Genomic DNA, 17,912 nt, shown 5'->3' with positions numbered 1-17,912 from the left:
GTGCCACCTGGGTGAAGTGTGGCTGGGAGCAGAAAAGCACAAGGACTGCAGGGACAGGAAGGGTGAACTAGACCGTGACTGTGGGGGCTCAGCCAGGGAAGCTGTGTGGAGAAGGTCCACAAGGTGCTGGCCTCAGAACCATGGCAAGGACCAGAGGCCACGGGAGGGCCCAGAGGAGAAGACAGAGCTTTTCCAGAGACCTGGGGCTCAGGAGGGGGAGCTGAGCCTGGGCTGGGCAGAGAATAATCGGCAGTAGGGGAGGAGTCACAGGACTAGATTTAGGAGTGTGATAAACTGCTCATTGCTCTGGTTCCTCTGAAACCTCAGCAGGGAGAAGGTGCTGGGTGGGCAGCCACGGCTGAGAGCACAGTGGAAAGACACAGCTCTGCATCCGCCTGCCTGGCTGGGGCTGGGTCTCACCCCTGCCACTTCCAGAGTGCCCCGTGCAGACTCACGCCAAGAACCTGGCTTCTCCAGCCTTTGTCATCCTTTGTCAAATGAAGAGAGGGAGAAGGTGATGCCTACCTTCAAGGGGACTAGTGAGGCTTAGAAGAGGAAGGAACAAACTATCAACCAGGCGTCGGGCATTTCTACGGGCTCTGGTGTTGGCATGAACCCTCTGCCGGCAGCCACTGAACAGGATGGTGCTTCTGCAGCCTGGAGGCCAGCAGCTGCCTCTCACCACTCTGTGCCCCTCGTGCCCGAGGACCCTTCCTCCCTCCCCTTCAGGAGCCTAATGAGACTAGCGCTGATGAGCCCAGAAGAGTCCAAGGAGCTCCTCGCAGGAACAGGCCTGGGGCACCAGGGCCTAGCTGGATGGGGACAGACCTACCCTCTCCTCCTGGGAGGCGATGAGCCCAGTTTGTTCCTGCTGCTGGGTGTGGGGGGCGCTGATCTGGCGCCGGACCTGGGCAGCTGCCTTCCTCTCATCCTGAGACAGGGAGGCCTGGACCCTCTTGTTCTCCTCCTGCGGCTGGTGGCATAGAAGGGTCGGTCAGAAAACTGTCTGCAGGGAACCCTGAGTGCCTGCTGTCTGCAGGGCCTGTACCAATAGGCCAATACTGGTCAAAGGTTTCCCTTGAAGCAGGGTGGAGGATTTCTAGACCTAGGCAGGGGGCTTTCTAAGAAGACTACTTGGGCCGACCCGTGGCGCACTCGGGAGAGTGCAGCGCTGGGAGCGTGGCGATGCTCCCGTCGCGGGTTCGTATCCTATATAGGAATGGCCGGTGCACTCACTGGCTGAGTGCCGGTCATGAAAAAGACAAAAAAAAAAAAAAAAGAAGATTCCCTACCTTCCAGTTTGGGGATGTTTTCAAGCTGTGCCTGAAGAGAAGTCAGAATGGAATGCAGGCCCCTAAGACCAGGACAAAAAGGGCTCTCTGTCAGGTGTGCCTACCCACGGGAGGGACATTAAGTGAGGCCACTCACAAATCATCAAATGGACATTAAGTGAGGCCACTCCCAAATCATTTTTAGGCAAAAACAAGAGGTAAACACAAATGTGTAACATGCTGCCTCTGGTGTCAGAGCAAAGAGATTATTAATATTTGCATAAAGAAACTCCAGAAGAATATACAAGAAACCAATCAAAGTCATCACCTGCAGGGTGAGTGCTGGGGGCAGGTAGATGGGGATGGGTGGAAGTGAAACTTTACTCAGTATACCTTAATTTATTTCTTCTGCTTTTGGAATGAATTTGATCTATTTGAACTAACGAGTTTGAGTAATGTTTAAATGTTGCAAATAAAGTAAAGCCATGACACGGGGATGACTGTGCATCCCTGCACTGAAGTGGGGAGTGTCCACCCGGGGCTGGGCTCCGGCCTCAGCACTCTCACCTTCTGAGCTGCAGGCAGGGCCTGGGGCTCCTGTTACCCAGCCTGCTTCCCACCTCGCCTTTTCCTCAGGGACATTGCTACAGAAGCTGTTTCCTCTGCCCTGGGCCTGCTGCCCTGTTCACTGGTCTCAGTATGAGTCCTTCCAATTCAACTCCCCTGAACTATCCTCGTGGTCCACAGCCACCTGGCTCTCTCCTGGAGTGGGGGGATTTCGAAGAGGAGCCCACACACAAAATGACCAGGGGATTCATGTGAGGCTGATAGAACAAAAGGGCCTCAAGGGGTCACCACTGAAGAAAAGCTGTGTTGGGCTCAGCTGAGAAGAGCTGAAGGCCCTGCCCCTGGCCAGGGAAGTCGCTCGCCTTGCAGCTGACCCTTTCTGTGTATTGATGGGGGTCCGCAGACAGAGTCAATGGCAGCAACAAAATATGTGCCAACCAGTTCCAGGCGGGGGGTTGCTGAATTATGCGAGGAGGTCACAGGAAACCAGGCTCCGCCGGGCCACCCGACAAGAGCTGCTTCCATCATCTCAGCCGCATGCTCTTCCTGCAGGTTCTTCACTTTCCTCTTGCACTGCATTTTCTGAAAAACAGTCAAAGCTCACCAAATGGGCCTCTAGATGTTAAAAATATATAATAACACTACAGGAATTAAAAAGTACCTGCTCATGATTAGGCAGACAGAGTAGTGGAACAGAATTAAAAAACAGATAAAGAAGGGGGAAAAAGGAAATTAGTGAGGGGAGGAGGAGGGGATTATTATTATTATTTTTTCTGACCGGTAAGGGGATCGTGACCCTCGGCATGGTGTGGTCCGTGCCACGTTCAGCCAGTGAGCGCACCGGCCATCCCTATATAGGATCCGAACCTGCGGCCTCACTGCTACCAGCACTGCACTCTCCTGAGTGAGCCATGGGGCCGGCCCAGGAGGAGGGGATTATTGACTAATGGTGTTTAAGCGAGTGGCTAGCTGTTTAGAAAAAGATATGAACTTGGATCCTTATTATATATCTTAAACCAAAATAAATTCTAGCTTGATCAAAGAATTGAACATAAAATATAAGGCCATAAAAGTACTAAAAGAAAATACAGGAATATTTTCTTTTTAAATCTCAGAGTATGGATGGCCATAGAGAAAATATTGATAATTTGGACGTTTTTGAGCACGTGAACATTATTCATTTCTGTATGACCAAACCATGATTAAGTGAAAGACTGATAAAAAAAACGGAAAAATCGCCACAACTAGAGCAACAAGTGGGTTAATTTCTATACATTATAACACTCACAGTTGTTATGGAAAATCATCAATAATAGAAAAATAGTCAAAGAATGTGAACAGAGTTCACAGGAAAAGAATGGCTTTTTAGAATGGGAAACTTGTGAAATATCAGTGGAAACTCTTTACTGTGGCTTTTAGTTAGACTTTAAGCTCTTTCTCCACAACACTGGAGAAGAGAAACAGGAGCAGAACAGATTGAGTGATGGTTCCTGCTGCCCCTTCTTGACAAGGAGTTGTCACTGATACAGATCATTTACAACTGGATTGCACTGAGATTCATCCAGTGGTGGCCAGAGCCACCTCCCACCAGCCCATGGAAGCAGACTGTGCACAAGTCTCCCCGACTCCATTCAGTGACCTCACATTCCAGCCATGGTGGGAGTATTTACACCATGGAAAATGGCAAATGCTACAAATCAAAGCTTGTTTAGTTCCAGAGAGATGATTGCTAACCATTTACCATCGCACCACTGGATCCATCCCAAATATCTTAAAATCTGGAAGACTGTCACACTAAGAGTTATTTTCAACTGGGTTAGAATTGAAATGGGGGCAAAGATGTCCAATAAGAGACACAGCACTATGTATTTTGAAAAACATCCCAGGCATTTCTGACATTCTACATGTATCACCTGCCTCACCTGAGAACACCATGCCTTCATGGATTGGCAGAAGTTCTGAAAATATAGAACTCTGAGGTCTTTCAACTTCCCTAAATCCATAGAGCAAAAATGAGAGAACGTATTGGAAGACAACTTCGCTCTTGGCTTGCTCTGGGAAGAAAGGAACAGAGTGTCAGCTCACCTGAATTTCCATCTTCCGTCTCAGGGCTTGGAGCTCCTGTGTCTGCCTGAGTCTCTCCTCAGACTCCTCATCCCGCAGTGATCCGAGGTTGGACTCCATTACACTGTGGGATTGCAGAGCCTGCAGTTTCTGAAATGACCAGGCCATAGTTTTATTTAGATGAAGATCTAATCATGATGATGTCTTTCATACTTTGAATAGTGTCAGAAGGACACACTCTACCCCAACCAAGAACCCCCAACTGGTCCTCACTAGATACCTGCACACCTGCAAGTCAGCATTCCCCTTCAGTCATGTTCTCCTAGGCTCAGCCCTGGCACAGGAAAGCAAGTTCCCACGGAAGAACAGAATTCAGAGTATGATTTCAGTGTCACTTGAATTCTGCTGTACTTAAAACCCCAAGCTCGCCTAACTGCTGCCCCATTTCTGCCTCAGTCTATAATAGGCTGAAGAGAACCAGACTCTTAGAGCCCATGGGAGGGTCTCCTGCACCCCAGACCACTCCCTGAGGACTCCTGGTCTTCCCCCAGAAAAAATCCTGGCTGTCACCAGGAAGGGCTGGTTTTGCACAGCTTAGAGTCATGTCTTCAATACCTGATGATTCCTGAGCTAGCAAAGGCACTGAAAATAGCACAAAGAGAGGATACCTTCCCATTCAACTAAGGTTGTTTTTTTTAAACATATCACTATCACAGTAACAAAAGCAACAAATCACCATCTCTATTACTCTATGTAACTCATAAGCCCTATTTAAGCATTAAGGAACTGCACGCCCCCGAGTTCAACTTGGTATCATTCTTGCTAACTCTTTTCAACTACTGCTTAAACAATATTGGGTTCAAATGTTAACCATTCCTAAACTCCTTGAACATTTTCATAGAGTCAAACGCTTGATCAGATGTATGCACAGCTCTGGATTTCTGATGGGTCACTTTTGGTTTCCACACTGCCGCTTATGACACACCATACAGCCCGCTTTCTGGGCACCACAATCCTTCATGGGATCCTCTTTTCAGTTAGAGGCTCCTTTGGCTGCTCAATTTACCCCATATCTAATCTCAAGTTCTCTCTTTGGTCCAGGTAACTTAGCCAAGGTAAGCTGTCAGATTTCCATATTAGAGAAAAGTTTTTGAGGAGAAATATTTTCAAAATGTATTTAGCTCTCATTGGCCCTCCTGACATCAAGGAGAATCCTTTCTTGTGTTTTGAAAATGGACTATCTTACAGTGTTTTTCACAATCATTCTAAACGGAATCTTACCTGTTTCCCCCTCCCCCCGGAATTAAAAACAATTAATTAGCAAAATAATTATCCAACTACACTGAGAATTTTGTATACAGTTTGGTTCCTGTACTTTTACAAAAGTAAAATAAAATGTTGAGGAGACAGGAGTGAAACAAACAAACACCAAAACACAACATTAGCAATCCTTTAAGAAGGAAAAAAAATGGATCGGATATTCCAGTTTAGGATAATGAGATCCAAGTTAAAAGGAAAACCATGGATGGTAAGGATTTTGTCCTCATTAACCAAAACTCAGAATTTTCTAACCAAAAGTAAGCTTTTGACCCTTGATGAAGTGTTTCTGAACAACTGCAAATTCAAATCGATACCTGTTTATCAGTGTCTACTCCGCTAGCACGTGTCAGGGAAGTGTGGGAGTCAGGCGACATTCAGATGAGCTCGGAAATGATGCGTGTGGAGCTGGGTGTCAGTAGCATGACAGCCATATGGTGAACCAGCATCTTGTCTTCCACAGGTCTTTTTTTACCCTATTGGGGTGAATTTAGGCTGGGAGGGCTCAGGTCATTTTAGATACTGCCTGTCCCCATCCCCCCGGCCTCACACAGCTCTCATTTGAGCCCACCAGCTTCCATCCTTGGCTTTCCACCTCAGACTGAGATGATGGACCACCCGAGACTTCAGGCATATCCTATAACAATTCCCTTTTGCAAAAGCTGCCAAGGTGTTTCTTTAGGCAAAATGTGGAGTGATCGTGAGAAATACTAGTAGACATTTCATTTTCAAATACAAGATTCTGACTTCTGATCAAGATGGCCTAATAAATGATCCCCAGCAAAACTCTCTCCACAATCAACCAATTTACAAGTATTAAAAAGCAATGAACTGCCAAGCTGGGGCCACCAGAGCTCAGGGAAAGAGTAAGAGAGACCTACAGAGTTCATGAAGGCAGCACAAGTCACGATGAGAGAAAGAAAGGACCGCTCCAATGGTTTCGAACCCCGGCTGCTTCAAGGTTGGCCCTGGTGAGCACACAGAGTGGAAGCTGGCAAAAGATGTGGCTGTGCCCTTCATATGAATTTGCTTGGAGGCAGCCGGGGAGAAGAGGGTCTTCCTGGCCCTTAGGCCAGCAAGGCCACTAACAGGGTTCCCGCAGACCCACATAGGAGCAAGGGGCCACATACAACTGAAAAAGGGAACCATTCAGAGGCCAGTGAGTCATCACAAGGGACCAGCAGCATGGCCCATCACATGAGAAGTGTTTGGAGTTTAGGAGATGGCAGAGATTGGCCCACTGGGAGAACACTGGGGCACAGCATGGACAGCTGATCTGCCCCCCAATTAGTGTAGGCCCACTCAGTGGAGACTGGTCAGGAATATTGAACTGCAGGGGGAGCAGTTTATTGGAAAGTCTCAGGCCCAGACCAGAGTTTCCACACAACCCCAGTGTACCAGACCTTACAAGACCTGGAAGTGCTTACAAGTCAACAATTAAAACCTGAGCTGCACAAAAAGCCTGCCCCAGAGAATCAGCAGCAAAGCAGCAATTTATCTCAGCCACAGGACTCAAGTGTTGGTTCCCACAGGAGGTTTCCGCATTTTAGAAGTAACCAAAGATCAATAAATAAGTTCCAGTGCAGAGTTTCCATGGTGGGAATAGTGTATAATCCAACACAGAACTGAAAGAAAAAAACAAAAAAGCCCGCAGATCAGAGACAAAGTTCTGATATTAACCAGTAAAGGTCTAACACCATCAAAGAACACCTATAAAACCTAGAAGGACCGGAAGCCTCCAGGCTCCCAAGCTCAGGTGGGAGGATGCTGAAGGCCTCGGCCATGCCCCCGACATCTGCATCCAACCCAGTGATGACCACCAAGCTGCTGCCAGAAGCACGCCGGGGGTCCTGGGTTGAAGGGGGACCCCAAGGACCTCAGCCATGCCCCCCTAAAGTCTACATCCAGCCAAGCCGTGACCAAGCCACTGCCAGAAGTCCCCTGGGCTCCCCTGCAGGAATGAGGGGGGCCACAGACCTCAACCACATACCCCTTCTCTTCCCCCCATTCTATCCACCTCCCTCTTTCCCTCTTCCCCTTTCCCAACTGCTCCACGACATCTTAGAATGTAAAAAATAATAATATTAATAATAAATAATTTAATTTAAAAAACAAAAACAAGATTCTCCTTGATATTAACAGGACCAATGAGATATAAATACATTTTAAAAATATTTTCCACAAAACCTTTTTCTTGATACAGTTCCAGCCACAGATGTATATATACATACACATGGGAAGATACTCCAGGGGTAACTTTAATAAGGTTTTCCTGCATAAACGAGATGGTATATATGGTACAAGAGCAGGAGCTTTGGAGTTTAAAGAGCTAGGTTCAAATTCCAGCTCCACCTATTACTAACTGAGTGACTTTGGACAAGGTTTGTGGCCTCAATTTCTTTACTCGTTAAGAATGACTGCTTTAAAAAACAAACAAACAAAAAAGAACTTTAAAAAAGTAATTAATAAACTAATGCTGCACCCACTGTGAGAATGTTGTGTTTGATTGTTATAAGGATTAAAAGTTAGTGCTTTTATAAAGTGCTCTACACAGGGGCTGGAAAATAGTGAATACAGTCAGTAAAAGTTAGCTGTTATGTGGGACCTTCACAGACCCCAACAGAGAGCCCGGCATGCAGCCAGCACTCAGAACATCTGTTGGGAGAAAAATGCATTCCTTTAGATTTTGCCTCATTTCTTGTCCAGTGATGAAAGGCCTTTGCAAAAATAAGGATAATATCTATTATATTGCTATATGCCTCATATACTACTGGCGTATTACTACATTCCAGATAATGTTAAGTACTGTGTACTGTACATATGCTAATGTAACCCTTTCAGAAGCCTATCTTACAGAAAAGAAATGCAACACTGGGAGGTTAGGTGACTAGTCCAATGTCACACAGCCAGTATGTGACATAAGAGTGATTCAGCCCCAGGCACTGGCCTATGACATCGGGGCTCAGAGTGTATTGGCCCCCAATGGCAGATGAAGAAAAATTAGTACAAACTAAGAAATGAATTTTGAGAACACATAAGCAGATTTTCAACAAAACAACTTTGAAAAGCCTTTTCTGTTGGGTACCTCTTCTAGAATAGAATACTTGTTGGTGATACTTCTACATTCATCGCCCAGTAATTTTTTTTTTTGCTTATCTATTTCTTCATAAAGCGTGGTCCACTCTTTTTCTTTCCACTCTTCCAATTCTTTCCTAGCTTCTATTTCCCTCTGATGACTGATTTCTGCTTCCTACGAAGAAAAGCAAGAATGATATAATCAGTAATTCCGCATTATAGCAAATCTTTGCTGAGGACCTGCTGGGCCCTGGTCCACGCAAGACACTATGGAGACCCAAAGAACATCTACCCCCCAGTGCCCTCTGTGTGCACTTGGGGATGGCCAGTCTAATCCAGTCTCATCTAATTGTAAAGTCCCCTGAGGATAGGACTTGTCTTTCTTCATATCCCTCCCAATGCCCAGCCTGGCTGGTGCTCAGTGAACGCGTGCTGAGGGAATGAGTGATGAATGAACAAATGAAGCAAGGAGCAGGGCGAGTTTGCATATTTTCATTCCACAAGCATTTACTGAGCACTTCCTGTGGGATGGGTTCTGAAGCTTTCAGAATCAGACCCGGTCTTTTGTCCTCAAAAAGCTAACTAACAGTATAAGAAGATAAGGTTCAAGTTCAAATGCCCTCAGAGGGTGCTGATTAATGAAGCCAATTGAAACTCTCTGCTCTACTTTAAGCCACAAAGGTCTGGCAAAGATAATTCGATCTTCCTTTCTTGACTGCTCAAAATTATTTGCCACATCCGGGAAGAGGTCATCCCAGCTCTCACGCCTTGGGAAACAGCTGGCACTTTGGCCTGTGAGACTCACATGCATCGTGAGTCTCTTGGGTAGTCTGTGACCCAAGTCTCCCTGACGTTTGTTCCCTGTGCCCACCTGCAGCTGTCTCTGCCTCTCAACCTCCCTCTGAGCTTCCAGCTCCCCTTGGGTCCACTTTAGCTTGGCCCGAAGCTCTCCCAGCACTTCTTCCGCTGGCTGTCCTGCTTCTTCTGTTTTCCTGTGGGGTCCATGCAAAGAGAGGCTTATCAGCTTAAGTCAAAAGTCACTGGAGTGTAGTCTCTTGCCGCTTCAATCAGTCACACCTTGTTCTGAGACCAGCTTTGCTACTTAGTACATTGATTTGGGGTCAATGACATAACCTCCCTGACCTTCTGTGTCTCCAAACTGCAAAATGGAGGAAATAGTATTACCAAACTCAGAGGGTTACTGTGAGGATGAAATGAGATAATGCAAGGTACTTAGCACAGTGCCTGGCTCAGCAGCTCCATATGTGTGAACTACTATTGTATTGTCATTTAAATAAGTATTTTGACAGTAGACACCTAGAAATGTAAAAATGCCTAGAGTAACAGAAGCAGTGTACACACCAATTATTAATACAAAGAACAGCGATGTATTCTGACAGCAATCAGACAGGAGTTTAAATTAACAAAAATAACTGTAGTTTTAAGTTTACACTTTTCAATAATACAGCATAATTTAAGTGTGTCATTTTAAATTTCAAATGAAAAAAAGACAGCATATGTAATAAAGTAATATTTTAACCAGGTTGCTTTAAGTGTATACTTTACATTTTTTAAGTTAAAAAGAATGATTCAGAATGAAGTATAAAAGACCATTCTAAGTATACCACACACTGATAACACAAGAGTTAGGGGTTACTGAAAAAAGATACCAATTGTACTTGAACATGTGTTACTTTTAAAGTATGTTTAGTGCTTATTAGATAGACAGTATTGTTATTGAAACTCTAAGCCTCTTTTGGAGAAAGAGATGTGGCCTTTCTCAGGTTGAAGTTTTTGGAAGCAAACAATATTTAGATGTAGTAGAAATTAATTTGATTTAATACAGTGATTTGAGGTGAGTGTGGCATAGGATAGCTGGGCTTCTGAGAATCCAGCTCCCCAAGAATAAAAAGGTCGTGAATACTGATGAATCACTAGTTAGCTTAAGAACACATTTCCCCTCTCCTTATAGCACTTTACCTTAAAGAAATAATAAGAGATGTACACCAAAATTTACATGTAACAATACTGATCATAAGATTTCTAATACAGAAATTTTTGCGTGAGCCATATTCGAGGGTACTTCAAAAAGTTTATGGAAAATACAATTAAAAGACAATATGAATCTCTCCATGAACTTTTTGAAGTACACTCATGTTCAACAGGAGGAAATTATGATATAAATTATGATAGCCACTTGATAGAATATGATTCAGCCTTAAATACCATGCTTTCAAACAGAAGTTAATGACACTGGAAAATGTAATACAGTCTGACATGAAAGTAAGCAATAGTCAAAGTGCATAACACTATATGATTATGTATGTCTTGTTCAAAACCCTAACAAATAGAGCAGGGGAAGGCCGTGCACAGGGGTGGTTCTCACATATGTCTGATAAGAACTATCACAAAGGACTCTGCAAAACCACAGCTTTGCACAAAGGGCTTTACAACCTCACACAGAAAATACTTCTGTGAGGACATCTGCCCCGCGATTGCCTGTCCCACCTTGGACTGGAGTCACCCTGTTATTGGTCCTAGTAGCCAAAGATAATTATCCAAAAACAATTAAGTAATCCTCCATCATTTTCCTTTAAAACCCTTTGTCTTCCTTTACCTCCCTGAACATGCACATAGTTTGCTATCGCCCATGTATTCCCCTTGCAGTGCCCTATTCCCGATTAAACTCTTTTAGACAGCCTCTCTGTTTGTTTTTCAAGTTGACAGTCTACAGGCAAAATGATAGAGAATACACCAAAATATGAACTGCTGTTGCTACTGTCTGTGGTTTTCATTTTCTCTTTTCTATCTTCCTGCATTTATATGTTCTATATAAAGATGTACATATTTTTAATTCATCTATTTCTTTATTGCATATTGTATTGGATACAGTGTGTTGTTTCAATACATGCATATATCGTACAATGATCCAATCAGAATAATTAGCATAGCCATCACCTAAACATTTGTCATCTCTTTGTGGTTATAACATTCAAGATCCTTTCCAGCTATATTGAAATACACAATACAATATAATAGCTTAGCTGTAGCCACTCTAGAGAACCAGAACCTATTACTCCTATCTAACTGTAACTTTCTAAGGTATCCACTTACCATCTTCTCCCTGTCCCTTGTCCCTACTCCCCTTCCCTGCCTCTGATAACCACTATTCTACTCTCTATTTCTTTTTTTTTCTCTTTATTTTTCTTGATTGACCCATGTTAATTGTATGTATTTATGGAGTACAGTGTGATATTTGGGTACATTTATACAGTGTGCAATGATCATATCAGGGTATTTAGCATACCCATCACCTGAAGCATTTGTTGCCTCTTTGTATTGGAAACATGCAAATTACTCTCAATTCAATACTTGAATTATACAGTAATTTGTCGTTAACTGTAGTCACCCTACATTGCTGTGGAACAGTAGGTCTTATTCTTCCTGTCTCTCTACAATTTTGTGTCCATGGACCACTCTCTCCCATCTTCCCTCCCCCCTCCTCCCACCAGTCTCTAGCTACCACAATTCTACTCTCCATGTCTGTGAGATCGACATTTTTAGCTTCCACCTATGAGTGAGAACATGAAGTATTTCTTTTTCTGTGTCTGGCTTATTTCACTTAACATAATTTTCTCCAAGCTCATCCATGCTGCTGTGAATGGCAGAATTTCATTCTTTTTATGGCTGAGTGGTATTCCATTGTGTATGTATGCCACATTTTCCTTATCTAGTCCATCAATGGACATTTAGGTTGGTTCCATATCTTGGCTATTGTAAATAGAGCTGCGAAACACATGGCAGTGCAGGTGTCCCTTCGACATGTTGATTTCCTTTCCTTTGGATATACCCAGTAGTGGGATTACTGGATCAAGTGGTAGTTCTATCTGTAGTGCCTTGAGGAACCTCCATACTGTTTTCCGTAATAGCTGTACTACTTTACATTCCCACCAACAGGGGGAATCAAAGACATATATTTTTATCAGAAAAAAATATTTAAGACATGGAAAAATTTGTTTCTCCTTAGCAGCCTCCAATGCAGAACCAAGAATTAGATATGTAATAAATGCATAGCAGCTAGGTAAATGGTCCTGTTTTAAAACTTTTCTGTTCTTTGAAAAGGTAATTAAAATTATGGAAATAGGAAAAATGTTGTATTTACGGGGATTTTTACATTTACATTTATTTTATGTTTCAACAGAATTTTTTTTTGAACCCCAAAGAATGGATATAAAGTATACAAATCAATTTATGAGGAAAACATACAGCCTTGCTACTCATTTTGGAATTTGAAATAGTAAAATTAAAGTGATTAAGTCATGGTAAGTTCAGGTACACAGAAAAGTCAGAGAACTGGTCTGACTGCTCATTTACACCTTGTAGCTAGCATCAGAGAATGGCAGATTCACAGAAGGCTGGGAAGTAAGGGCCCTTCAAAGTCACTCTGTCTGACGGCCCCATTCACACTGATGGCCACTGAGTTGCAGAGCGGGAAGCATTGGCCAAGTTCACATAATAGAAACGGACAAAGCTAACACTGAAACTTACCTGTCAGACTCCCAGCCCCGCTTCTGTACACAGGTGGTCAGAAACCCTTCCAGCCCACATGGGATGCCTCAGGATGGGTGGTGAGATGACCCCATCCTCAACTGGAAGCTGAGGTTCTGAGGGCACTTTTAAGTGATATTTGTGTCCCCCGCCCACTGAATGCCTGCCCCTGGTGCTTCCACAGTCCCAGGAGGGCCCCAGGCTGCTGCCTGGACTCACCACCTTCTGCCACGCCTGCATGCCTGCGCTGGATGTGGCCCTGGAGAAAGGTGGCACTCATCAAGGTCTTGTCACACAGGTGGCACTACATGAGGGAAAGCAATGGGGACGACAGAATTAGATCACCTGAGTCAGCCTGGGATTTCCCCTAGCCCAACATCCTGTTCTCGTGGGACCCCTGGGCTACTTCCGAAAGGAAGAATTTGATTTCCTGAGGAAGGCAGTGATGCCCACCCAAGCTGCCCATTAGCATCACCTGGAGAGCTTTAAAACACTGCCCGTGTCCCAGGGAACCGTGAACACTGACTGAATATGGGATGATACTAAGGAATTTCTGTTGATTTTTCAGGCTGTGATGATGCTGCTGTGTTTCTGCTTAAAAGCGGGAATCTTGCTTTGTAGAGATAGAAACTGAAATATCTGCAGTTAAAATCATATGACTAACATGCTTCAAAACAATCCAGGTGTGTGTGAAGGTGGGGAGAGAAAAGACGCAACAGCACGGCCATGAGTTGACAACTGCTGGGCGGGGCAGTTTGCAGAGGAAGGCTCATGACGTCACTCTCTCTACTTTCGTAATGTTTGAAATTTGCCATAACAAAAAGTTTGAAAAAATACCAAGTCTGGGTCGCACCCCAGGTTTGAGAACCACCTGAGGCAGAGGACAGCGAATAAATGGCATCTGTGATTCCGCGTCCCTCTGCTAGGGCATTGCAGACACTGCCAATCTGTCATATCGTCTTTTCACTGTAGAACTTCAGATTCTCCACCCAGATTTGGAGGCTGCCATGACGAGTTAACCAGAGTCAGGGGGCAGATTACCTGTATCTTTGCACAAAGGCAAACGTGACAGAATTTGACAGTTGTCCCCCATACCCATTTTCCCTTTCTTCCTCACTAACAGAAACCCTGATTTTTAGCTGGTCATGAGGCCAATGGAATAAACCTTATGTCCCAGCCTTCCCTGGAACTCAGTGTGGCCATGTGACTAAATTCTGGCCAAGGAAATGTAAGCAGAAGTGGTGTATGCAAGTTCTGGGAGGGGTAATTAAAGGAAGTTATGCCATTCCTCACCCCCTCTCCTCCTGCTGACGAGGATGGTGGACCAGAGAGCTGGACCTCATGCAGCCACCTTAGACCATGAGGCAGAAGCCGCATGACGGGAGTGGTAGAGCTGCACAGTAAAAACTGGGTCCCTGATGATTGTGGCGTTGCATATGAGCCCTGGGTTGCTTACCTCCAGATTTTGTTAGAGAGAGAGAGGAGAAACTTCTATCTGGTTTAAACACTTGTGACTAGAGGATTGTTTTCTGCTGTCACAGTCAAACCTAATCCAAACAGACATAAGCTGGACTGACCGACTTTGCCCACTCTGGACTTCTTTTTTTTTTTTTTTTGGTGCTGGCTGGTACAGGGACGAAACCCTGGACCGTGCTGTTTTCGGCACCACGCTCTAACCAACTGAGCTAACCGGCCAGTCCTCACACTCTGCTGTTCCACAGGGACACAAATGAATCTCTAGCTGTCAGAAGGAATATCAGTTGCGTGGATTGGTGGACATTTTATAAGGCATCTTCTCCCAAATTGTAAGCCTTTCCCCCACTCCCACCTCTCCCACCTTCCCCCTACCCACCTCAAGCAGCACACTCACCACCCAGGCACCTGAAGAACGCAGCCACCACTGCCTTCAGGCAGACCCATGCTCATTAGTGTGGCATTCAAGGCCACCGTGGCCTGGCTCTGCTGTCCTCTCCTGCCACATCTCTCACCACAGCCCCCACACAAACATCCCAGGCTACGCCAAAGCCATCCTCCCCCACCACACTGAGTCCCTTCTCACCTGGTGCCCTGGGTGCCTCTGCCTTAGTGCCCCTTCCCAAACCTCAGCTCCACATTCAAGACTCAGTGCAGACCCCACCTCAGAAAGACCCTCAGTGCCTCGGCCATGTCTTTGTGTCACTGAGCACTTTCTGCACTTGTCGTGGACATGTGTGCATTTCCTGGCCACACAGCAGCCTCTCCCTCTTCTTTTGGTAACAGCACCCCACTTTCTTCTGGGGAGCTCCCCTCTCCCTTACTCTCAATCCATGGGCTTCTGTCTACCGCCGGCTCTCTGGTGGAACATGTGACCAAAACCAGAGCCCATCAGTGCCCCATTCCTGGGCCCATGGGAGTGGTTCAGAGATGGGTAGGAGACCCAAACCCAGGAGATGCAGTGAAATACCAGCCGGGCTGCTGCTGGCACCAGGAAGGTGCTCTTTCATGCCAGCCTTGAATCTGGGAAAGTTTGAAGCTGGAATTACAGTTGCCCAACTGGCCCCCACGTGGACAGAATCCTTCTGAGAACAGAAACACAGAGGAAGAAGAGCCAAGAGCTGCAGATAGAAGCTACTTCCTGGTGACATCATCTGGCTCCTGGGGTAAGCTGACCTGCGTCCTACCACACCCCTGGACTTTCCAGTTAAATTAAACAACAGATTCCCTACTGGCCTAAGCCATGTTAGGCTGCTGTTTTGTCACTTACACAAAAAACCTTTTTCATCATAAACATTGTATAAATTAGCATTTAATCAAATAACACTGCACCTTAATGATTCCTTCTGTCCCACTGTGATATTGCGATATACTCAGAATATATATATATTTGGCATTTTTCCCCAGTTCCTGGCACAGATCTCCTAAAACCTTTGTAATTAACTGAGCAATAGTGGTGACAGGAGTATCGTTTGTAATAATGTTTGGTCTTAGGCTCTGGGTCCTAACACAAGAGCTTCTGAGATTTTGGAATCTCTGGAGTGACGAGTGTCAATGAGATGGCTGGTGGGGGGCTCCCCTGGATGGCTTCAGGGAGGGGGCTGGTCACCAGAAAGACCAGGCATGATTAGAGGGATGGGACTTTCAGCCCCACAGCCCATCCTCCAAGGAAGGGACAGGGGATAGATATTGATTTAATCACCAATCTCCAATGATTCAATCAATCATGCCTACACAGCAGAAAGTCAATAAAAACCCTGAATGACGAGGTTTAGAGAGCTTCCAGGAGGATGAACACATTGAGGGGCTGGGAGGCTGATGTCCTGGAGAGGGCACAGGCACTCCTAGCCCTCCCCATACCTCACCCTACACATCTCTTCCATTGGACTCTTCTGAGCTATAACCTTTACAGTAAACCAGTAACAGTGAAAGTATCTTCCTGAGTTCTGTGACCCATGCTAGCAAATTATTGAACCTAAGGAGGGGTGGTTAGGGGAATTCCCAGTTTGTAACCAATCAGTCAGGAGTACAGGAGGACTGGGACTTACAGTTGGCACCTGAAGTGTGGCCAGTCTGGTGGGACAGAACACTCAACTTGTGGGATCTAATGCTAACTCCAGGTACACAGTATCAGCATTTAATTACATTGAAGAACACCCAACTGGTGTTAAAGAGTCAGTTTGTGTGAGAACACACACACACACACACACACACACACACATTTGATGTCATGAGTTTTGTGAGTAGAAACACACACACACCCTGTACAGCCTAATCAGATACCCTTGGGCTCTCTGGCCATGAGCAGTGAGTTTGGATGTGTTGTCCCCTCCAAAACTCATGTGGAAATTTGATCCCCAATGTGGCAGTGTTGGAAACTGATTGAGTCAGGGGGCAGATCCCTCATGAATAGATTAGTGCTCTCCCTGGGGGAGGGGAGAGTAATGAGTGAGTTCTCGCTCTACTAGTTCTCGCAAGAGCTGGTTGTTCATAGGACCCTGGCACCTCATCTCTCTCTCTCTTTTGCTTCCTCTCGCCATGTGATCTGCTAGTACCTGCTGGCTCCCTGCCACTTTTCTGCCATGAGTAGAAGCAGCCTGAGGCCTGTGCCAGATGCAGCTGTCCCAGAATCGTAAGCCAAAGAAACCTTTTTTCCTTACAAATTACCCAGTTTCAGGTATTCTGTTATAGCAACATAAATGGACTAATACAAGCAGCATCTCTAAAATCTACTCCTAACCAGTCAGGAGAACTCCCAGCAGCCTCATGGCCCAGGACAGTGCTGCCCAGCTGGCCCAGTGGCCAGCCACAGAGCCCTCCCACTTCCCCACCTTGTGGAGTCTCCTCACCGGGTGGTAGCTGTGGGCGTCTGTCTGCACTAGCAGCTGCTGCAGGGTGCTGATCATCTTGGGACGCTGGTGGCTCTCCTTCCTCACAACCTTGAGCTCGTCAGTCTGGTGGCCCAGCTCCACCTGGCTTTGCTGCTGCTGGCGCAGGCTGGCCTGCAGCCGTGCCTCCTGCTGGGCAATGCTGGCACTCAGGCACTCCTGGCAGTGCAGTAGGTACTCAATGCTAAGCTGTGCCAGACGCAGCACCTTGAGGAGCACCAGGTCCACAGGCTGCCTACAGCAGCTGCAGGCTTCCTGCTCCAAGTTGCAGAAGGTGACGCCATCAATGTTCTCCTGCAGAGCCGCCACGTCCACCTCCCGGGCCACACGGTCCACATCCAGGGCATTAATGCGCCTCCAGTCTATGCTCTCACAGCGAGGCTAGAACTTGAAGGTGGGGAGTGTGTAGGCCCCAAAGAGGAGGCCACTGAGGCACCCAGCACTGGCAGCTGGGGACTGCATGGGTGAGGGCAGCCCGGCTCTGACCACCGGGGAAGGGCACCACCAAGGCCACAGCAGCAGGACACGGAGCTGAGAGGGCCTAGAAAATAAGAGAGTCCGAGTTAGGTGAGGTGCGTGTGGCTGCACATGCTGTGACCCACCAGCAAGAGCTGAGGTGGGGCCAGGCGAGGCGTCTGCACACAGCTGCAGTGGATGTGCACATGCTGCTGTGCACAGGGACAATGTGTGCTGTGCCACCACAGAGATG

The 17,912-nt window shown here is 46.1% G+C and overlaps 1 protein-coding gene across 1 annotated transcript; it reads right to left on the bottom strand.

Moving 5' to 3' along the window:
* Window positions 1–298: 298 nt before the first annotated feature.
* On the bottom strand, window positions 299–17,665 carry LOC134390206 (cilium assembly protein DZIP1L-like). The gene is given in 8 exon segments (XM_063113445.1): window positions 299–358; window positions 833–973; window positions 2,358–2,420; window positions 3,924–4,052; window positions 8,305–8,469; window positions 9,166–9,286; window positions 13,058–13,146; window positions 17,165–17,665. Coding segments are annotated over 8 exon segments (1,269 nt in total).
* Window positions 17,666–17,912: the final 247 nt, after the last annotated feature.

The sequence above is a fragment of the Cynocephalus volans genome, chromosome 11 (genome assembly GCF_027409185.1).
Source record: "Cynocephalus volans isolate mCynVol1 chromosome 11, mCynVol1.pri, whole genome shotgun sequence".
In the NCBI taxonomy this organism is placed as follows: Eukaryota; Metazoa; Chordata; class Mammalia; order Dermoptera; family Cynocephalidae; genus Cynocephalus; species Cynocephalus volans.
This window is presented reverse-complemented; position numbering and strand designations above follow the sequence as displayed.